The 23,349-nt window shown below is 41.9% G+C and overlaps 2 protein-coding genes across 4 annotated transcripts in view; both read left to right on the top strand.

Moving 5' to 3' along the window:
• Positions 1 to 8,392, top strand: part of LOC310763727 (nuclear body protein SP140-like protein) — a 116,934-nt gene extending 108,542 nt beyond the window's left edge. For all 3 annotated transcript variants that reach the window (XM_083616343.1, XM_083616341.1, XM_083616342.1), the window contains 5 exons: positions 2,360 to 2,475; positions 3,067 to 3,160; positions 4,352 to 4,423; positions 4,539 to 4,685; positions 5,295 to 8,392. In XM_083616343.1, the coding sequence (XP_083472469.1) occupies positions 2,360 to 2,475; positions 3,067 to 3,160; positions 4,352 to 4,423; positions 4,539 to 4,685; positions 5,295 to 5,378 (513 nt within the window). In that variant the 3' untranslated portion in view covers positions 5,379 to 8,392. The remainder of the gene's footprint in view (positions 1 to 2,359; positions 2,476 to 3,066; positions 3,161 to 4,351; positions 4,424 to 4,538; positions 4,686 to 5,294) is intronic.
• Positions 8,393 to 9,825: 1,433 nt separating this feature from the next.
• LOC310763729 (uncharacterized protein) lies at positions 9,826 to 23,242 on the top strand. Its single transcript, XM_083616345.1, has 9 exons — positions 9,826 to 9,992; positions 14,950 to 15,051; positions 15,473 to 15,559; positions 16,045 to 16,152; positions 18,100 to 18,242; positions 19,029 to 19,076; positions 21,173 to 21,224; positions 21,610 to 22,149; positions 22,448 to 23,242. The coding sequence occupies exons 1-9, from the start codon at positions 9,923 to 9,925 to the stop codon at positions 22,744 to 22,746; spliced, it is 1,449 nt and encodes a 482-aa protein (XP_083472471.1). The 5' UTR covers positions 9,826 to 9,922; the 3' UTR covers positions 22,747 to 23,242.
• Positions 23,243 to 23,349: the final 107 nt, after the last annotated feature.

Below are 23,349 nucleotides of genomic sequence, written 5' to 3'. Positions count from 1 at the left end.
TAGGATGCATGTCGGTTAATGTACTATCAATATAAATGTATGCTGTACTTTAAACAATATTGTTCTCTGTCTCTTACTCGGAATCTGATCATATATTTGTGTGAGGAAATGCTGAAGGAAAATATCTGCTATCCCATGAAACCTTTTCCTCCTTTATATCTGGTTCAATATAATTTTCATACCCTAATTCAACCCTAATTCAAAAAAGGATACGGGTGGCGCTGTGGGTTAAACCACAGAGCCTAGGACTTGCCGATCAGAAGGTTGGCGGTTCGAATCCCCATGACGGAGTGAGCTCCCGTTGCTCGGTCCCTGCTCCTGCCAACCTAGCAGTTCGAAAGCATGCAAGTGCAAGTAGATAAATAGGTACTGCTCTGGCAGGAAGGTAAATGGCATTTCTGTGCGCTGCTCTGGTTTGCCAGAAGCGGCTTAGTCATGCTGGCCACATGACCTGGAAGCTGTATGCCGGCTCCCTTGGCCAATAAAGCGAGATGAGCACCGCAACCCCAGAGTCGGCCACGACTGGACCTAATGGTCACGGGTCCCTTTACCTTTACCTTAATTCAACCAATCCATCCCTTTCTCAACACCCAGTACAGAAACACAGTGAACTGTCAATGAAAGAAAAGACAGATGTCTTCTTCCATTGGCAATTTGCTGACAGGCCGGATTGGGAGCCTTAATGGGCTATGCCCGTGTCATGAGCACAGGTTCATTAACTTTAAACTGAAACTACTGCTTTAAACTGAGCAGTGACTTGCCTCTTGAACAGTTCCAGTAGCATCTTCAAGTGCCAAATCAGACAGGTAGGTGGGGCTGCCCACTTGTCAATCACAGGGTGTCATTATTATCCCACCCACCTGTCAAAATCTGTTGCAAGGTTCCTAAGCTTCTCCTGCTGCTGCTGTGGGAAGCACGAGAAAGAAGCCTGCGTTTTAAGAAATAAGCAGCTTCTTTCATGCATTTGCCACGCTGGCAGCAGCAGGGAAAGCAAAGAGGAAAGAATAACTTCATGCTTCCCTTTATCCCTCCCCACCCCCACTACTGCTGCTGGTGGCAGTGTGTGGGGGCAAACAAAGAGAAGAATGGTGGGCAGCTGGGAGCATGCCTTGTTCCAGCAAAGGATAAATTGGAAGCCCACTTTAATCTCCCAATTGTTTCTTTGAAGCCCCACCTGTATGACATCAGGTGTAGGGCAAGTGAGTGTGGCTTCCCAAAATGGACTGGGAGGCCAAATGGAGAGGCCTGGCTTGTGAGCCAGAGGTCGGTCCTCCAGCCCTTCTGTGGCCTCCAAATGTTGGACTCGTAACTCCCATCAGCCCCAACCAACATAGCCAATGGTTTTGAGTCATGGAAGTTATAGTCCCAACGATTGGAGGGCACTACGTTGCCTACCGCTGCTCTAAGGCTCTCAGACAAGGCATTCCACTATCCCTCCCTCTTTTCAATTTTTCTTTTCCACCTGATGCTCAACATGGTGCAGCTGCTCTGCATGCTCAGTCCTCATTGGGCTTTTGGGAGTTTGTGTGTTTGTTCCTTAAATATATTTTCTTCTTCTTCTACAAATCCCAATTTCTCCTAAACATGGTGACGGCTTCCCCTTGTTTCCCAGTGGACTTGTTTTGGCCCTCACCAGCTCAGTTTTCTATCCCCTTTCTCCTTCAGCGCACATAGGAGACTTCCAGACAAGCCTGTAGTAGTAGTAGTAGTAGTAGTATAAAAATATGGGTGTGGGAAGGGGAAGGTTGATCAAGAAAACAGGCAAAGCAGCCTGAAGAAACAAGCTCTTCTTCATGTGTGCAATGCATAAAGGGAGAAAATATAAAATGAAGACATTCAAAAATGTTCTTTACTTAGAAGCTGAAATGTTAGCCATGACTGTATAGTGCTACTACTGGTAGTCCGTCCGTGGTGAGTAATTTTACAAGGACACCTTTGTCTACACACCTAGCACAGCAAGATGTGATGCTTTCAGGGTCCAAGAAATATTACCTGTTTGCCAGCTTCCTACACTTCTGTTTTGCCAGACTTGAGAAAACAGGAAGATACCAAGTGGATATTGACTTATTAATTGGATACCTTCAATGATCTCTACATAAACCAAAGATAACTTCTACAAGTTATCTGTTGCAGCAAAAACAAACCAAGTTAGTTTTAAGTTGTTACTGCACACAGGTGTATATGTGGTTGTTGAAAATATTTTATGATATGCCTGCCAACTGAAAATCCTTTGTTAAAGTCTTTTAAAACCACCATTCAGGGCCCATTGTGCTCACAAGGTGGTGTACTAGCAACACCACAGATAAAAAAACCCTCTCACTCTACCGTTTCAACAAACTTCTTCTTTTTTTTACTTTAGCCAACAGATGGCATATGTGATGTGTGTATGGAAGACGGGTCTGATATATGCTGCAGTTCATGCAATAAATCATTTCATCTTTCTTGCCATGTTCCAGAAGAATTGGCTGTGAAAAGGTATTTGCTTTCCTACTCTGAGTTCTAGAGTAAGGTGAAATATTCAAGAAAGTCAGGTGTTGACAACATCACTCTGTAAAGCCCAGCAATAACTTGCTAAACTGTAGGCTAGCAAGATGTAGGCTAGCTCAGCTGTGAACCTTTGTATTATTATAGACTATAGTGCACTTTGTATTGCAAATCAATTTCACTATTTTTCTCACATTAAATAAGGTACAAGTCTATAAAAGCAAAACTACACTGTTTATAAAATCTTGTAATGATATTTCATCTCTCCTGTTTAATGCATATTAGTCCTGGTGAAGCTAAACTATAATAGAACAGTAGCTTTCAGTAATATAGCCAAGTGATATGTTATACCACCACTTCTTTTTGTTCCAGTTCAAGATAGTGTTTAATAAAAATGACTATTATGATTAGCCTTGTCATCGTGTTAGTTCTGGTGCTAAGTATTCTTCTAAGGAATGTTAGTTTAAGAAAGTCATGGTTATGGCAAACTTTCAGAAATGAATAAATAAATTTCTACCATGGCAATATTGTCTGCAAATTGCATCTAACACTACCATCATGCTTTGTACTGCATTTTTATAGGTTTTGGAAATGCACCTTTTGCAAATGGAAAGGTAGCCTTTACAACAAAGAAGACCAAGTTTTAAAGTGGAAAATGGGTGCCAAGCAAAAAAATGTGGGTAACGTAAAACCTTTTCCTATTTCAATTTAATGATGAGCAAAGTAATAAAATTAGGACTGTAACATCAATTGCTTTAAAATTCTAAATAAAAAGTGTCCTTTTAGCAAGGCCAGCCACCTCTGTCATAAGCTTCCCAATATTTTTACCACCAAGACAGCTCTACCTCTCCTTGTGACACCCAAAATTTGTGACCCAAATGTGGGAGGAACCCCTGGCATATTTAAAAGCAGTGCTGTGGCAGCTTTAAAGAGCTTCACAAGGCTTCATTTTCCAGTTTCTCCATCCAGTTCTTCATTGGACTTGGTTATCAAACAGCTTGAGTACTTGGTCTGCTAGACTGTGTGGCTGCTACTATTTGTTGGATGGGCAGTTTGTTTCATCTGTATTGGGAGTCAGGGCATTGCATCTGGCTGGCCATTCTACAGAGCAAGAATGCCATATTAAATATTTAAGCTATAATTAACAGGGAAGGGTGTTGTATAGGATTAGCCACTGATTGAATAATTTATTGAATGGACAGTGTCCTTTTATTTGGGGGAAAGAGGAAATATAGCTGACTACTGTCTTGAGGATCTTAGAAGTCAGGAAGGACCAGTTATCTTTGTGGGGAGGATGGAGGTGGGGGAAATGCTAATGACTGGCCACTGCTAGGTGTACACTGTGTACACTAGGAATACATAGTGATTGCAACTCACACCTTATTTCCTCCCATCTCACATTCGGCAGCTGTATTTTTAATTTTTTGTTTCTGAGATCTACAATGAAAGGTTGTAAATAGATAGCTAGATACGTTAGAAAAGAGGGTGCTGGAAATCCTAGTTGCATGGCAGCTAACTGGTTAATACTGTGTTGCTTCATATTTTTTTTCTTTAAATTCTTCTTTTTCCTTACTAGAACTCATTCAGATGAATAAAATAAAATTGATTTTTTCAGTTTATTTTGTTTGTTTTATACACATGCAAATTTAATCAATTAAGTAACCAACAATAGTTACCAATTACAATTTCTTAATTCCTAAGTAAAATCTCTAAAAGAACCAGTGATAATAATTTTGGTGAATTTGGTGAAAGTTTCATTCAAATAGCTGGGACCTGTTTCTAAATAAATATAATCAATTTATGTCTATCGGCATGGGCTCCTGATTTCATTTGAGGCCCTTGAACATTGGTTTCTTTTGTTTTATAGACATGTGAGTTCTTGCTCCTAAAGACCTGGTGTGAGCCTGAAGGTGCTGTTTTTGCTGATGAACCAGTCACAGTAAGTCATGAGGGCAAGAGTAAAATAACACAAACCTGGAGCACTATTGCTGAGATTGTAGAAATATTTCCAGTACTTATACTAATATTGCTTTCTGGTGGTGCTGATTTAACAGATCCAAACATGTGATGATAACTATCCAAATAACCCCATGTGGCTCAAGAGGATTAAAGAGAAGCTGCATTTAAACCACTACGAAACAGTGGGGGATTTCATTGCTGATATGCGTCTGATGTTCAGCAATTTTCTGATGTTTCATCAAGTAAGCATCAGTCTTTCCCTTCCCTTCAGTTTGTTGCCTATGAATGATAAACACATGCGAGTGAGAAGGTCAAGTTAGGTTTCTGTTATACATTGAAATTAAAAACCCCAAAAGAATAAGGGTGAGGAAAAAGTAAAATATGATTTAGTGTGACTCAGTTTCTCTCTGTCTCTGTCTCTCTCCCTTTCATGTACTCAAACACATAACTCTCATAACGACCACAGTCACTCAGTGCTAAACCATCTAAGCGATCCTCATGTGTCCCTAAGAAAACCCACCTGGCCCCCTTCTTGTCTTTGAATGCTTGAATAGCTGCAAACCTATGTGTGGGAAGATTGCAATATATTACTTGCAGAGAAGGAGTTCTCTTCCGGAGGTCTTGAAGCAGAAGCCAGACAGCTGTCATTGAAATCCCACTATCTTATTGTGATAATCTCATTGTACTTGTACATAAACTGCCACGATAACCTGAAATGGCTAGGACAACAGAAATATTTAAACGTTTCCACCTGCTGTAGACATTTTGAAGAGCAATGGTAAAATCTAAATAAATTAAGCAACAAGTCACACACATATCAAAGCTAATGCTCTATTATATTTCCCCTGCAGGGCCAGTATGTCACAGAAGATGGAAGAAAACTGCAAAATGAATTTGAAAAGAACTTCCGGGAAGCTTTTTCTATTTGTAATTAGCTGCTTGAGGGCAGCCCAAATTTACTAAACAAAATAGTAAGAGCAACTCAACACGAAGTATCCGTCCAGTAACAAAACATAGCCTAGATCAAAATATAAAACAAGTCTAATTTAAATTCATGTCAACACAGTCTCAAATGCAATCTATGTAACACAAGAACTCAGTGAAATGAGTTTTGGCCTAAATGTTCCCATTAGGAGTGGAGGGATTTGTCATTTTCGGTTCTCTTTTTGTCATTTTCCCATTCATAACTTCAGTTCTCCACATTTCTGTAGCAATTTGAGAATTTTATTTTTTTAAATCCTCATGAGAATTCTACAGCATTTTAGTGCAAAATAAGCACATCTTTGTAAGCAGTTTTGACCGAAGCGCATATTTTTGCAAGCCATAATGTATTTTTTGTATGTTATTTGCAATACTATATCCATTTTAATGCAGTTGCCCCTAGTATATGCATTTTTGTAAAATTTCTTTGGTTGGAGAACAGCATCACAAAATTCCCCACAGAAGCCACCTTGAAGCCAGATATTCATGTCCATGGGAGGAAGCTGCTTAGTCTAGAGCTGTTCCATCTGTCAATCCCACTCTGCTCATCTCTACCACAGCAGGAACGAGGAACCAGGAGCAGGTGTTACAAAAGCCTTTTGGTACTCATAAGCTCCTGTGGCCATCATGGCTCAAGGTATTCACTAGATGATTTATCCAGGGGTAGCAGGTCAAGCACCTTATCTCCAAGCCAACTGCTCATCTCTCTGGCCAGGCAGCTTCTGAAATAAGTACTTGGAGTTGGTTGAGACTAGCAACACGGCCTTCAGGTGGTATCACTTCAAGCCAGTTGCTCAACACTAAGGGCTCGTCCATTCTTCACTTGCCCCACATTTAGAAATCATGGGTCTGAGAGTTTTCTGCTTTCTAGGCATGGGACTGAGCCCTTCCACTTTCCCTGGGGAAACCCACTCTCTACCACTGAATCAGAGCAAACATCCATCCACGGGACTCATGCTCCCATTCAGTGGTAAGCAGCAGGGTAAATGATAAGTGGAAGTGTGGATGAGCCCTAAGTCAAAACAGTCAGGCTTCTCACCAACCCACCAGTGATTAAGGACAAGGCTTTCATATCAGAGGATGTGACATCTGGTCTTAGCTTCATTGTAAACCAAACTGACCCAAACCTTTCAGTGCTACATAAAGATTTGGCCTTCATGCCCATGGGAGCTCATATGAAAAAGATTCAGGGGCGCTCATGATAAGTGGTTTGCTTGACAAGCAATAGCACTTTCAGAAACACGTAACACAGCATAAAAGAATCATCAGATATGTCACAAAACATGACCAATTTGACAGAGTAAGGTTTCCATTTATATGTGGGATGGTTTATTGTCTACTCCACTGAGTGAAATACACTCAGCTTAAATGCCTGACTCACTGTTTTCAACCATGTATTGTTTGTAGGTATTTGGGAAATTACAGTCCACACATGTTATAGATAATTTATTACGGTCAAAGACCATCTCACATAACACAATAAAAACAGCGTTCATAAAGATAAAATATACAATCAGAGCAGATTGCAGCAATAGCTCAAGAGTTAAAATTGAGATATATACATACACCTGTACAACTGAGATTTGGGCTACCATAAAAATTGACCCTGGGGCACCCCAAAGGGCGACTTCAGCATTTCCCTAGTAAGCTATTTTATTCTAGAAGATGATCTGTGCCTACAAATCTGGGTGCAGAATCTGGCTACTGGCCAGGTCGCCTTGTGATCTTTGCCTAAGAGGAGAGAATTAAGTTTAGACTTGTCTGAAAGATCGGCGAGCCTCTTCAGCAAAGGATCAATGGTGTCTCTATGAATCTCAACATAAAAAGGACATCTAAAAAATATATGTTCGGGGCTTCCTATTTCCCCTAATGGACAGGCGCAAAGTCTCTGTGCGTACGGGACTCTTCTATAGGAGCCTTCCAGAACCGGTGAGGGCCAGGCCGAGCTTCTAGCAAGAGTGAAAGCCCTTCTTGTGTTTCTGGATGTGGGGAAATAGAGATATGTTGCTGGAGCGGCTACGTGTCTCCCATTTTCTATGATTTTATAATCGGGGACCCTTGTACAGTCCTGTTGTCTCTCTATGTCCATGATTCTTTGCCTAACCATGGATCTAGCTTGGCCCAGGTCCACAGTTATGAGGGTTTGGGGAGCAAGGTCCAGTTTCTGAAGAGTGTTTAAGACTGCTGTCTGCCAGACAGACTGAAACTAGTCACTCAGAATCAATGGGGCTATTCCTCGGGGGAGCAGTTTCAGAGTTAGCCACATATATTGAAGTTAGACTAATATGAGCTTCGACTTTCATCGTCCCTGTTTCTAGTCTGTCCCATGCATTTGAAACGCATCTAGGAACTTGTAGAAGGGCTCTGAGGAGTTTGGATTGCACTCTTTCAAGGGGAATGAACGAGGAGGGAGGCGGGCCCAGAAAGGAAATTACAGTCCACACATGTTAAGTGTTTGTCCTTGTTTCATTATTTTTTTATCACAGTTCTGAAAACAAATAAAATATTTGTTGAAAAGGAAAATGGAAAAGGATGTGGTACCAAAGCAGCCCAGGTCACTTTTAAAAAAATGAATTGTTGGGCCAGCTTCTGTTTTATTCCAAATACACATCTGCATTAATCGTCTCAAATCAATGGCTCCACTTTTCTTTAGTGCAGCTGTACTTTGAAGCAGATAAAAGATGGCTAATTTCTTCATATGAACTGTACTGTTTGATGTATCAAGCTTTCTACACTGCTGCAGGGAGTGGGAGAAGCCCCCTCCCTGCAACAAGGAAATGAATGACGCTCAAGAGAAAGGGGATTTTGCTAAGTTTAATCACTAGCTTTTGCATTAGGACTAGAAAATGTATTTTTTGTTGAAAATGTGAATTGGGTGAGCCACCTGCAATAAGGCACATACATTTGTGCATGTAAAGATGGGAAATATAGAATACTTCATGGAAATAAAATAGCTGGCTTTGCACAACTCTAGTTGACTCTTCTTTTCTTGGCCCTTTTATTTCTTTAGCAGCAAAAAAATTGACACATGCTTTCTCAGTGGTAAAGATAAGTGGCAGGAAGAACATCCCCTGCTTAATTATTCTTTTTAGGCACAGGTTCAGAGGCAAAAAAGAAGCATCTGCATTGGGACACCTTCCAGTCTTCCTACCAACTTGACATCTTGAATATATGTATGAGAGCAGTTGAAGTGAAAATATGGGAAGGGGAGAGTGCTTGTTGGCTTTCTCACTGCCTGAAGAATATGCTGTCATTGGACTATTGTAGGGCTGCAATCCATCTGGAATTTCCAGGACATATATGGAATATAGCTGTCTCTAGCAGTGTCCTGGTGGATATCTGGTAAATGTCCGGGAAAATACGGATGTATGGCAGCCCATGTTGGCAGTGCCGTTTTGGCCTATCTTCCATAAAAATAAACAGCATTTTTTTTGCATTTTTGCTGAAAAAAAATATCTGGGCAAAACTAAAAAAAGCTCAGCATCTTTGCCCCCACCCCAAAAGGACTTCCACTGAAAAGCAACAAGTCCATTAACTTGCCAGCCCCATGTGAAAGTTGAACACGCGAAAGAGACTGAATCCACAATCAATCAACCAATCAATCCATTCTCTCCGCAGAAGTCTTGCGCCCTGCCAAGCCTCTCTATACTCCGATCGTGGATCAAGCGTCTTCACTGAGCTCCCATACAGCGTGCTAACATCCATCGACAACCCAGTAGCGGGACTGCATAAACTAAAACAGTTTATAGAACAGATAGGAATTATCCGCGTCATGATTCTCAAGGCTGCAGCACCGCTTTGACGTATTGCAAGGAGGCAGGCACTTTGGCGAAGGAATTCGTGCGAGTCCTCCTCTGTACAGACGACGCGCACGCAGTGGAGTGTATGCTCAGTTCACGTGTCCTGGAAAGCCCTGGCGGACCACGAGGGGTGGAGGCAGAGCAGAGCTCTGCTAGAACGACACGTGTGCGTCTGTGACAAGAGAGTTCATAACGTTTCATCGAGGGAGACACGCTTTATGGGCAACACCTATTGCGACAGGTGTGGGAGAGCGAGGGAATGGGCATTTCATCTCCTGAGAGAGGGGTTAAGGGCAGAGCGACCAGTTCTCCGCCTCCCCGCGCTAGACGAGTCCGCAAGAAACAAATAGCAATCCTCGTTCAAATTCCAGTTACAGATAGGTAGCCGTGTTGGTCTGCCATAGTCAAAACAAAAAAATTTTTTTCCCTTCCAGTAGCACCTTAAAGACCAACTAAGTTAGTTCTTGGTATGAGCTTTCGTGTGCATGCACGAAATGTGTATCTGAAGAAGTGTGCATGCACACGAAAGCTCATACCAAGAACTAACTTAGTTGGTCTTTAAGGTGCTACTGGAAGGAAATTTTTTTTTTTTGTTTCGTTCAAATTCATTGCGGAAGTGATGTCTTCACTTTCGTTTCTGCTGAATACATCGGCCGAGAAAGACAGTTCGGGTAGTCTGGCGGCGCTCGGCTGTTTTCATGGAAGGTGGCGCTGGTCCCTCGGCGCCTCACGCCTCTGCTCCGACCAGTGCCAAGGAGAAAGAGGGAAGTAAGTGCCCGGTTCATTTCCATACAGGGGAAGGAGTTGCTGCTTCAGTCTCAGACGGTGTTGGCGGGGTCCCCGCCCCGTCCCATAGGCCGTTGTTTTGTAACCTGATTGGAAGCCCCTTATAAGGGGCTCCCTGGCCCTTGTGCGCCCACCATCCGCGTCCTAAGCGAGGCGGGAGCGCCCGCCGGGGAAGCCTGGGAGGCCCGGGAGGGATTGAGCGGGAAATTCGAGTTTGAGCGGGAAACTGGGGGCAGCAGCGAAGGAAGTAAAGCAGCCCTTCTCAAAATGCCAGCCTCCAGAGGATGTGTTTCATTAACAGCCACGTCACAGTTATTTGCTTAATATTATCAGACCCGGAAAGTGAAGATTCTCCTTACATGTGGTGAGCGAGCAATAGTAGAAAGGGCTGCTAATGTGTTTCCTCCAAAACATGGGGGCATTGGCTTCTTTTGAAAATAACGATCAGATTTGCATCCTTGTCACACAGTAAACCCCCCCCCCCATACACAAATGTACAGTACAGTGGTACCTTGTGTTACAGACGCTTCAGGTTACAGATACTTCAGGTTACAGACTCCGCTAACCCAGAAATAGTGCTTCAGGTTAAGAACTTTACTTCAGGATAAGAACAGAAATTGTGCTCTGGCAGGAAGCCCCATTAGCTAAAGTGGTGCTTCAGGTTAAGAACAGTTTCAGGTTAAGAACAGACCTCCAGAACAAATTAAGTTCTTAACCCGAGGTACCACTGTACAAGTTTTTCCTGCCTTCCAAAGTTTGGATGAGATGTGTAAGAATTATTATTATTATTATTATTATTATTTATACCACACCCATCTGGCTGGGTTTCCCCAGCCACTCTGGGTAGCTTCCAGCAAACTATTAAAATATAACAATTCATCAAATATTAAAAGCTTCCCTAAACAGGGCTGCCTTCAGATGTCTTCTAAAAGTCAGATAGTTGTTTATTTCTTTGACATCTGGTGGCAGGGCATTCCACAGGTTGGGCACCACTACTCTCTCCTTGGCGCTTCAAGCTGTGGCAATCTTAAGAGCAGTAAAATACGAAGCATACTCCTTTTAAGCATTTGTCATATTTACAACCTCCTGGGGGGTGGGACTCAAAGTAGTAACAGCTCAGATGGGTGTAGCCAGGATTTATGGTTGGGGGGGGCAGAACCGAGCTATCTGCGACACTGTCAGTTCATTTATTTATTTACTTGATTTAAGGGGGGCGGCTGTCCCCCCCCCTTGGCTACAGCCATGCCCAGATGGTCTTGCTTCTCCCATTGCCACAGCCTTGGATTCAACCAGAAACGAAGCATGGCTCTCCCTCTCAGGCTTCTGCCTGCAGCCTGCTTCTAAATCCTGCTCTCACATACCATGCTGACTTTTGTCCTTCTTACCACCCACTTGCAAAATGACGTCATGCGCAGAAGCAGCGAATCGCAACCTGCGAATGCACAGACATGCCGCTGCAGGTTGTGTTCCTTTCATCCCGTTCACAACCAGAGGTACCACTGTACTAACAACCCATGCAGTACTTTGGGGCTAGTGTGGCCCCTGCCTGGCTACTTCAACAAAAGAATCCTCCATTAGATTGCTGGATCCAGGAATTGGAAGGACTCAGGCAGGAGAAGAAATTCACTGTATTTATTTCCCCCGATGTGAATTGCATTTAATTTTCCCTGGTGGTGATTTCAGGTTTTTTTTAACGTTAATCATTTCCCACATAATCTTCAAGTCTTTATATGTCTTTTCCCAGGCCTTTTTAATAATTTTACATTGCCACCACATATAGTAGCTCTTATGCATTTTACCCTCCCTTCCTGCTTCTTCTCTATCACAGTCAAAGTCTCCCAAATCTCGAGTTGCGGACGTAAACCCTCCCGGAGGCACATCCGCAGCTCGAAGCATTCTTATCCAGAGCGCGTAGTGTTTCTGCGCATGCATAAGCGGGGAAACTGGGAAGTAACCGTCCCGGTACTTCCAGGTTGCCACGGGACGCAACTTGAAAAGACATAACCTGAAGCAGACGCAACATGAGTTATGACTGTAATATCATTTTTGTCTTGAACTACTCTTACTTTCCTTTGTATCTTCCTCATACCTTGTCTCTCTACCATTTTCACGTTGGTGATTTGTGTGTTTGCCTCTTTTAATTGTCTCACAGCCTCTGAAAGTACATTATTACTTTTACAGATTTGAGAAGCTGCCTTATTAACATCTTTTATCTGATCAAACAGTTCTCTTTTCATGACTAAAAGAAAATCATACAATTCATCTCTTAGGTTCTTTTGCATTACGGCCTGGTTAGTTTGTTTTAACATATGGATTTTTTCCTCTGCCATTTCTAGTTTGGAGTAAGGGGGGGCTAACTCCCTGTTTCCCAGCTTCCTCTAGGGTTTACTTTCAAAACAAAAAGTCCTTTCCCACCACTAATAGTGTTATTTTTAGCTTTGTCAGTACTTTGCCAAGGACATTTCATTAGGTTCAAAAGAGGAAACCAGTGCTTCCAACTTTATCCCTTCCCTCTCCCACCTTACTCACAAATATAATTTATAAGAGTTATATATTCAGATCTTTACATCCATTCACATCCAAATCATTTCTATATATTCAATATAATAAGCCTGTACAATTAAATTTTGATTCTAATTTAGGTAGAGGTAAAGGGACCCCTGATCATTAGGTCCAGCCATGGCCGACTCTGGGGTTGCGGTGCTCATCTGGCTTTACTGGCCGAGGGAGCCAGCATACAGCTTCCAGGTCATGTGGCCAGCATGACTAAGCCGCTTCTGGCGAACCAGAGCAGCGCATGGAAACACCGTTTACCTTCCCGCCGGAGCGGTACCTATTTGCACTTTGACATGCTTTCGAACTGCTAGGTTGGCAGGAGCAGGGACCAAGCAACGGGAGCTCACCCCCTTGCGGGGATTCGAACCGCTGACGTGATTCTAATTTAGTCCAGTATTAATAATGGATGTTCTAGTCCTCTTCTTTTGATCTTGATTTTAGCCAGCAAGTGCCTTTTAATAAATTAAATCACAGTTATAATTCCATTAGGTTAGATGTCTTCAGCACTTTTATAGAACATAAGTTTCTCTCTCAAAGTTATAAGATTTCCCAAGTGCTAATCTTCAAAAAAAATATAAAAATGCAGTTTTCTTCCTTCAAGAAACATTGTAATCCTTCTCAGAGTTATCCTGCATTCTACATCAAGTTCAGTCTCACCATAGGATCCAGTCAAGTTCAGATTAAGTTCAAGTCAATATCTTGTTTGAAAAGTCTTGAGATTGGTATGAACAAAAGCTATGCGTATTCCTTTTAGTCTAATCACTTATTAGTTAACTTATCTCCCAAAGTAAATTTCATCCACACTTCGCTTGTATGTATTTGGTGCTCACAGCACCCAGAATGGGAGTGGACTTTCTTTTATCACTCCCATTTTCTTGCCAGATTCGCCAAATTTTATGCTAAGAAAGCTGCTGCACAGGTGATGAGAGAAAGCAATACAGGCTTCACAATTATGATGAATATGCAGACATAGCTTTACAGATATTCAACATACATTAGATGCCATGCTAAAATGTTTTTCTATAGGCTTCCAGGTGGAAAAATCAAAATTAGAAACAGAACTGTTAGAACCCAAAACTAAGATTTTGTCAAGGATGTATAACTTGCTGTTGAAATGGAATACACAGGATGAAACGGTGAAATCTGCTATGATTAAATGGGCACAAGATGTTGGACATAACATTATGTTTGCTGACTGGGAACAGTTGTGGACCACAGGTATGAAATTTACGGCATGTAATGCCTTAAGAGAGAATATTATGAAAATGATGTACAGGTGGTACATGACACCAGTCAAGCTGGCAAAAATTTATCATTTGCCCAATAATAAATGTTGGAAATGTAAAGAAACTGAAGGTACATTCTTGCACCTTTGATGGACGTGCCCAAAGATTAAGGCTTTCTGGGAAATGATCTATAATGAAATGAAAAAGGTATTTAAATATACCTTCCTGAAGAAACCAGAGGCCTCCCTTCTGGGCATTGTCGGCCAATTGGTGCCAAAGAAGGACAGAACTTTTTTTATGTATGCTACAACAGCAGCAAGAATACTTATTACAAAGTATTGGAAGACACAAGATTTACCCACTTTGGAAGAATGGCAGATGAAGGTGATGGACTATATGGGATTGGCAGAAATGACTGGCAGAATCCGAGACCAGGGAGAAGAGACGGTGGAAGAAGATTGGAAGAAATTTAAAGACTATCTACAGAAATATTGTAAAATTAATGACTGTTAGAATGATGTTGGATAGAATTTAAGTGGTTTCCAGCTGTAATGCTTTAAGAATATGGAAGAAGGGTATAAATAGGTAAAAAAATAACTAAAATGGTGTTGGATTGGAAATAAGTGGTATTAGCAACAGAGTTAATAAGAATATGCAAAAATGAATTGATAATGGATGAAAATACTGAGTTATAAAATGTTATAGAGATAAGATAAATGAAAGAGGGTAAGGATTTGCTGATTTGATTATTTAAATGGGAATACAAGAAGGGGAGGTGTGAGGAAGTCAAAGAAACAAGCAAATGAGTTTTAAGTTATGAAAAATAATTGTTTTTAATTTTTCTTATTTTTTCTGTATGTTTACTTATTTTTTTATTTTTTATTATGTGTTTTTGTATATTTGTCTTTGTAAAATCTTAATAAATATTTCTTTAAAAAAAATAAAAATGAAATGTTTTTCTATAGCCAGGCCTTCAGCTGATTATGTAATCTATGGCTTTTAAAATGTGTTTATGCGAGGATGGTTATTGGTGTATGTCTGTTCTTTTGTTATGTATTTTGTGTTCTCATTTTATATTTTTATATTGTAAACTGCCCTGTGATCTTTGGATGAAGGGCAGTATGCAATTTTAATTAATAATAATAATACATTTTTAGTTACCCAGAATGCTGGAAATAACTCTACTTCAGAAGCGAACAGCAGTGAATTATCAACTTCCACAGATGAACATGATCCTGATTACTCCTTAGGAAATGGCCGTGAGTACCAACATGGATATGTAGGGGAGTTTAAGGCATATAGTTCAGGGATGAGAGGTTGGTCATGCAAAGAGCCAGCAAACAAACCATAAAGTCTTTCATTATTTATATTTCCATTTCATCTGAACCAGGAAACTATAGTGAAAAGCTTTGAAACAAGCAGAATATTAAGGCATTGCTTAATATCCTGGCTTGTTCCAAAGCTCTTAAGTGCTGTTTTCTGGTTTGGGTGATGAGAGAAGTTCCATTTAATTGAAATTTGGATAATGTTTCACCAAATTATGATTTAAAATGTGGTAGGGTTTCCAGAACAGTTCAAAGACTTCATGGAGTTCGTCTAGCACTGGGCACTGTCTTTAATGCAGAGTGAAGAAGGAACTAGAAATAAGTGTGTGTAATTAATTGGAAACATTTTCTTAAGGAACAACAAATGCAGTAAAGAGAAAGAGAAAAAGAAAGCATCGAATGCAATATACTGAAAGATGGAAGGGTAGAAGAATTCGAAAAGGTAAAAAGTTAAATGCTGTAGAATGTCACAAACTTTTCATAATGTTGTAAAATTACTAAATAAGCTTGCAGTTTTCTGCTGGCGAAGCCCATCCTTTTCCTCACTGTTTTCTTCATTTATCCTGCCACTCATGCCTTAGTGTTAATAGTTAAGTAATTCATTCCATCACTCTGTTCTAGAACTTCACTGGAGTGGACTGGCAGATTGTAAACTGCTTAGAGGTTTCATTACAACCAAGCAGTATATAAATTCTGTTGACTAGATGAATATAATTAATCTAGAATTATATCTTTTCACTTCTCTCTCAGATTAAAATTTACTCTTACTACAAGTGATCTGAATTACTTTCAGATGATATGAAATATTCTGTGCTGTTGGTGGTCTGGTCATGTTGGTGGTCTGGAGTTTGGTATCAGATTTATTTTCTAGAAGCCCAAAATATAGGAATTTTAACTATTTGACTTCGATTTCTTGATCTCATCTAGTAAAACGAAGGCAGATTGAAATTCAAGAGGAGGATTTGCTGGGCTCCACCCTTCCTGTGCACTGTGGACAAGTTAAAGGTGTTTTGTATAAGGAGAAATTGGCAGCAGGTAAACTGTTGGTTTTGAAGAGTATATCTGTGTGTATTAAATATGTACAAGGCATATAATACTAATGGCAGATTTAAAAATTGGGATGGGAAGGAAGCCATCATGTAGTTAGTATATGACTACCATTTGCATTTGGGGAAGAACGCTTTCTTCTACATATCTTCTCAAAACAGAAATAAGTCCCATTTCATTTATTTGTTCATTTAAAAGCATAAATTCAGTGTATTCAAACACACAAAGCAGGGTCTGGTCTTATGGGTCAGGGAAAGCTTGGGCAAAAAGCTATATCTTTACATGACATCGGTGTTCACTCAAAATCTGGCCACAGTATTCTTCACCAGCTTCAGATTCTTGCCAATCCCAAGGGAAGTCTCACATAGAGTGCATTATTGTAGTCCAGTTGGAAGGTTCCTAGGTAAGTGTATATAGAAGCCCCCAAATTTTCCCCAGAAGACAGTTTATTTTATATTATACATATCCCATTCTGCTTATGGAACCAGGGTAGCTTACAGCAATTACTTCAGTATCATAATGATATTTTCAGTCATTTGAATCCCTCTTAAAAGCACAAGTGATTTCGTCAGCTTTAAGTATTTCAGCATGTAATTTATGAATTTGACTAATTTTTTTTATAGTTTTCACTTCCCATATACTGTGAAGTGAAAAGAAATACCAGTACTTCTCTATTGTCAGAACCAAAAGTGTGCAGAAATGTGATTGTAGAGTTTTCAAATGGATTGCCTCTTCAACCTGCAATTTTACAATGGCTAGCCATGAGACGGTTGCAGTAGCTGCTGCTTCTGCTTCTCCTTTGACGATCATTCGTAGCTGAGTAATACAGCAAATAGAAGGCACCTTTCCTCAGACACTGCTCAGCAACATAGCCAAATAATGTAGACTGAAAAATTACTCAAGGTATCTTAGATTTAATCAAAGCCAGATTGCCATGCTGTACCATTAAAAAATGAGGCTATGCCTGATTCATCTTAAAAATAAGCAATCAAACAATTTTATATACCCAGCATGTACCGTATTTTTCGCCCTATAGGACGCACCGTCCCGTAAGGCGCACCTAGTTTTTTGGGGGGGAAATAAAGGAAAAAAAATTATTCCCCCCCCCCCAGGCGCGGGGCTGGGGAAGCCCGAGCTTCCCCCGACCCCAGCCCCCAGAACAGGCAACTCTCTGCAAGCCGCGGGAGCCCAGCGCCGGGCTCCCGCGCCTTGCGGAGAGCTGCGCGAAGTCTTCGGCATGCAGGCAACTCTCCGCAAGCTGTGGGAGCCCGGCGCGGGCTCCCGCGGCTTGCGGAGATCTGCGCGAAGCCTGGAGAGCGAGAGGGGTCGGTGCGCACCGACCCCTCTCGCTCTCCAGGCTTCAGCGAAAGCCTGCATTCGCCCCATAGGACGCACACACATTTCCCCTTCATTTTTGGAGGGGAAAAATGCGTCCTATGGGGCGAAAAATACGGTAAAGAAATACTGGAAGAGTTCAGCAGAGGAGCTGCTGAAGTATCAAGACAGACTTGTGTTCCCTGATCAGTGATTCTTATTGCATACCTATTTACAACAAAATCAAACACTAAATAGTTTTAGTCAGAAGCACCAAGCCCCATGCAGAAATTTATTGTAGTGCTTGTATCAGAATCTCTGTTCATATGGTTTTTTTCTAAAGTAAAAAGGTAAAGGGACCCCTGACCATTAGGTCTAGTCACGGATGACTCGGGTTGTGGCGCTCAGCTCGCTTTATTGGCCGAGGGACCTGGCGTACAGCTTCTGGGTCATGTGGCCAGCACGACTAAGCTGCTTCTGGCAAACCAGAGCAGTGCACCGAAACGCCGTTTTCTAAAGTATATATTGGATAAATTGTTGACAGATTTCTTACATGATTCAGTGAACTTTGCTGATTGGGATAGGCGTGTAACATTCATGTGACTTCTCTGTTTGTCATAGGAATTTTGCAGAAGTCCATCAAGGGTTCTGATGGAAAGTGGTTCACGCCACCAGAATTTGAGGCTGAAGGAGAACGTGAAAGCTGGAAATCCTGGAAAAGAAGTATCCGCCATAAAGGGCTTCCTTTAGAAAAATTAATAGAGGTATGCAGTTCACTTGTAATGCCTGTAATTTTAATGCTTTATTTTCTACATGTGATCTGAAAGAAGTATCAGATGATACTTTCAAGTTTGCAGACAGTCACGCCTTTCCTTCTTATAATCACAAATACAATATCCTGTCCTTATGTAATAATATAGTATTGTTGTACCTTCCTTGTACCTGCTACAACAATGGGAGGTGTTGGTGGTGAGATAGACACAAAATTAGACTAAAAGAATTGGAAACAAAGGAATTCCTTTTGCTTGCATTTTCTGTTACTTTTTATTCTTACACAGTGGTACCTCGGGTTACAGATGCTTCAGGTTACAGACTCCGCTAACCCCAAAATAGTACCTTGGGTTAAGAACTTTGCTTCAGGATGAGAACAGAAATCGTGCGGTGGCAGCGCGGCGGTAGCAGGAAGCCCCATTAGTTAAAGTGGTACATCAGGTTAAGAACGGACCTCCAGAACGAATTAAGTTCTTAACCCGAGGTACCACTGTATGTTGCTCAGGTGTGTGCCAGTTAAAGGCAAGAGGTGTATTTCCTGGAGCAAAGATGTATTAACATTTTCAGGCACCTATGACAATAACGCATATAAATATATATGGGAGTGATGTGAGCGGTATCTGTGCTAAGAAATAGAGCCAGCTTCTTATATACTGATGTCAAAAAATAGATGTTTCAAAAATAGTTCCCACTTCTTTGTGTGGATTCCCTCATTTCAAATACTATTTTGGGATCCCGCTAATGCATCAGAGTAACTAATTATGTCATGCTTATTTCAGAGTGGATATCTTCCTAATCCAAAACGAATATACGGCAGGAGGAAAAAGGTAACAGTTTATCAACAGTTTTACCATATTGGTGTGTGACAGCCATAGATATTGTCAATTTATTCGTATATTATGTTTTCCACAAATACACCTGTGCTCAAAGCAGTTGACATTTTAAAATATATATAAAAAAGGAACTGCACTATCAGCATGGAAAAAAAACCTTCAGACTATGGATGCTGCCTGTGGGCCCTGGAAAGATGAAATGGTTGAGCCCAGCACCACCTCCCTGTCAATGCTAGTAGACCTGTTGTGAATGGAACTGGAAAAAAGTGTTGTCTCTGGAAGATCTAGGGACTTCTACACATAATTAAGAGATGTGCTGCAATGACTGTGGCCTAACTGTGGGGCAGGCATGATGGCCAGGCAATAGTAGCCGTCACCAATTGGAAGCAAAGCAAGTATGTCCACCCTGAAACTTTTGCAGGCACAAACAGTATAGGAACTAGGGTTGTATAGAGCTGCCCTAATAACATCATGAGCACAAGCACTCATGAAAGCACAGTTAAAAGGATGTCTGGTGAGGGCTTCCGGTTTGGGCTGCCATGATGGTGGCTGCCCATTACATCAGAGCCATTTCGCACGGAATATTTTGAGGATGAGATGGGACTAATCATCCTCCCAACTGCCCCAGGCCCCGGGGGGGGGGAGCAGCTTCACTCGCAGGTCACTCAACACCTGCTCCCAATCTGGGAGGAATGAGGGGGCAGGGGGCACTAGGTGGAAAACACCATGCGTCTCTTTGGCAACTTTCCGAAGTCACTGCCATGAGCAACAAACTCCTGTTTTTTAAGATGAAAATTCAGACTTAATTAATGGGCATGCTCTGAGTGAGGGGAGATAAACTACTCTGCTAATTGATTCAGCCTCTGAGGTGCCAAAAGATTCGACTGGAAGAAGGATTACCAGTACGGGACTGGTATGTTGGAACAGAAGGGGGGTGAGCCTCCTTTGTTTCTTGTTTATATACTTCGTTTTGCTATTTTACTTGGCAAATCTCCCTGGAAGGACTGGCTGCCAGATTGTTTATGTACGCAAGCAGGACTGGAGAGTGCTGTATTCATTGATATAATTTTGGTCTAATTATTAACTGTTTGGAAAAGATTTATGAACTTGCAATTGTGGAAATCAAGGTTTCTTGCTAAAGTACAGGCTTAATTGCTTTGGAATGAGATAAAATGGAGAAGTTTGGACATATGCCTGGTACAACTGGCAGAAAGCCAAATTTCCTCCATTTTGGGATGTGTCGCAGTGGATAATCACAGGCGTGAGGAAGTGAAAGTGAAATGCCACGATCAGATTCAGAGTACAAAGAATAAAAAGAGAGAGAAAAGGAATATAAACACCCACACAGAAATATACTGTATTGATTTAACTCGCTTGCCAGACAAACTTGGAGGCTGTTAAAAACAAATGAAGGATTAACATCGGATTGACTTATGGGAACTACCTGGAAGAACTATGAAAAGCAGCACAAATGTGAGATGATCAGCACTCCCCGACCTCAGAGCATGGGAAGCCAAACAAAGATTTATAATTTGGCATAATATTTGGACTGTTTGATTATTGTATGATTTGGAATGTTTTTAATGTGGTTTTATTGGATTGTTAAAATGGAAAATTTAATAAATATCATTATAAAAGGATGTCTGGTGAGGCCACCAGAGAATGGGTCAGATGAAGAGCAGGATCCAGGGACCATGACTGATAACCAAAGAATGATTTATGGGCCAGAAAACACTAAGGCAAGCTGAGATTCTTGACAGCAGATGAGATGGCCTTTTACTGTATTTGCCCCAAACCAGAGCTTGGTAAACTAGGAAAGAGTATAAACAAAATGGGGATAGGCAAAAGCTAAACTGAGAAAAGGTAGTTGGCACAGGCAGTGCCAAATACACCTGGCTGAGATTAATTTTTCTTACTAATGGCTTCTGTGATTGGATGATCCTTGGGGTCCCATCCAACTCTAGAACTCTAGGATTCTATTATAAAAAATGCAAGACTTGTCTTTCTAGACTGCAGGTGCTGTGTTTTGCTGAATGACACGCAGTTTGACTATGCCTGTTGAATCATCTGTGCCTATTTTTATTTGGCAGGTAAAGAATCCATCGGTATCATTTTGCGAATCAGCTCAGTTCCAGTCATCAGGTCAGTGGAAACTTTCTGTGAGGTATGTATTACAAAGCAGTGAGAGTGTTGGGTTATATGTGGGAAGCCCAGGATCAAATTCATGCCTTTGGGTCCAAGGCTGGCTTTATAATGTGGTTGCACCAAAGGTTGCCTGGAATGCCCAATTTTGTATTGTGGTATTGTGATGTATGCCCTTTGCTGGGTGAATCTTTGATGTGCCTCTCACAGAGATAGGCAAAGTCATTCCCTGTTCCCATTAGAATGCTACCATAATTCAGGACATGGATTCCCTGGATGCCCACATATGCGAACTTCATTGAAGCTTTGACTCTTTGGGGAATGACATGGCTACTGTGAAGAATAGAGACAGTCAGTTACTGAGCTTCATCATCTCCCACCCTAGCTGTGGTCTGTCATGATGACCCAGAAGAGGCCACGCCAGGGCCATCAGAAGAGGCCATGCCCGAGCCATCAGAAGAGGCCACGCCAGGGTCATCAGAAGAGACTACTCCAGTGGCACCTCAGTCACCAGGCAGGACCCCACACAAGCACCTTCGAGTGAAGTTGAGGCGTCTCTCACCATCTGCACTCGCCAGGGCAAGGTGCAACCCACTGGATTCACCACAGGCAAGCCCACCAGATTCACCACAGGCGAGTCCACCGGATTCACCACAGGTGAGTCCACCGGATTCACCACAGGCAAGCCCACCAGATTCACCACAGGTGAGTCCACCAGATTCACCACAGGTGAGTCCTCCGGATTCACCACAGGCGAGCCCACTGGATTCACCACAGGCAAGCCCACCAGATTCACCACAGGCGAGCCTACCGGATTCACTACAGGCGAACCCACCGGATTCACCACAGGCGAACCCACCACCTGTGCTGAGGACACCACATCGGAGATGCCATTGGCGCCGGAGCATGAAGCCCCACACCATGTGTGAGTCTGATAGCCCCAGGCCCTACACCACGGGGCTACAGTTGCTGCATCCTCTCTGCCTTGATTTTTGGTGGGCATGGGGATTTGGGGGAGGTGGCTGGCAGAGGGAGCTGTCTGGGGTTGGATGGCAGATTTTCTCACTGGCATAGGAGGTGGAATTGAAGTAGCTATAGGACTAGGCAGCTAGGCTTCCCTCCACCCACTGGAATGAATGTCAGATGGGCATTGGCTCTGTCTGCCATGTCATTATTGTCTCAATCCTCCTTATGGTCTGGTCTTCGTTTCTGTTTCCCCTCAGCATCCAGCCTAGGACTTGCCATCCTGCGTTCTGTGTACAAAATGAAACGACTATTCCAAAACACCTTTGGGAATCGCAAAGCCTTGCAGGTGAAGCTCCAAGATATCAATGGCCACCTAATTGGCTTGCGGCATCAACATGCAGACCTAAAGAAAGCCCTGGACCGATGCAGTCGGCTTGATGCAGCCCTGGATGTTTTGACATTGCAGAAGCAAATGAACAGCATCACTGAGCACCAGATGCGACTGGAAACATTAGTGCAGGAGATCCTGACAACACTGGGTGTGGAAAGGTCCTAGCCGTAAGGGATGGTTCCCACCCACCCCTCCCCTGTAGAAAAGGAAAATTGTGAAATACTAAGTCTCGCTTGTCATTTTGTTGCCAATTCACTACTTGGAGCTCTTTTCAATCTTCATAAGATGTGATTTTGTTTCCTTCCTCCTCATCTCTAGTTCTGTCTTAGTTATTATCAAACTGTATTCCCATAAACTGAAGAGATGTTCCATGCAGCGTTTTACCATTCACTGATTTATTGGTCCAGGTTAGTAAACCAGTTCTAAAAGAGGTTGGATTTCCTATTTCACTGGTAAAGTATGGCAAAAACTATGCATTTTACATATTTTGCTAATTAAGAAGCAATGATTCATTTGTTTAAATTGCAACCCATCGTCTCCCAAAGGCGATTCCCCAGCTAACTAATGAAAGTTAAAAACAACAATATTACAATAAAATGTCCATGATATTCATGCACTAGAAAGCAATAAAATATTTGCTAGTTTCGCCTTACCCTCCAAATGCAGCCCAAATGGTTCTTACTGTTTCAAGTTGACTTTGGGAAAGCTTCCAGGAGAACAATTTTATCATTTAGGAGCAGCCATGACACCTTTAATGTTTTAACTCAG

The sequence above is a fragment of the Podarcis filfolensis genome (genome assembly GCF_964270895.1).
Source record: "Podarcis filfolensis genome assembly, chromosome: 5".
NCBI lineage: Eukaryota > Metazoa > Chordata > Lepidosauria > Squamata > Lacertidae > Podarcis > Podarcis filfolensis.
Note: the sequence above shows the minus strand (reverse complement) of the source record. Positions and strands in the feature narration are given on the sequence as shown.

Bases quoted from the DNA above. Each gene is read 5' to 3' on its own strand.
- LOC310763729 (XM_083616345.1), top strand. From the start codon at position 9,923: ATGGAAGGTGGCGCTGGTCCCTCGGCGCCTCACGCCTCTGCTCCGACC. The intron at 15,052-15,472 runs GTGAGTACCAAC...CATTTTCTTAAG, and splicing joins TTACTCCTTAGGAAATGGCC to GAACAACAAATGCAGTAAAG. The intron at 22,150-22,447 runs GTGAGTCTGATA...GTTTCCCCTCAG, and splicing joins CATGAAGCCCCACACCATGT to CATCCAGCCTAGGACTTGCC.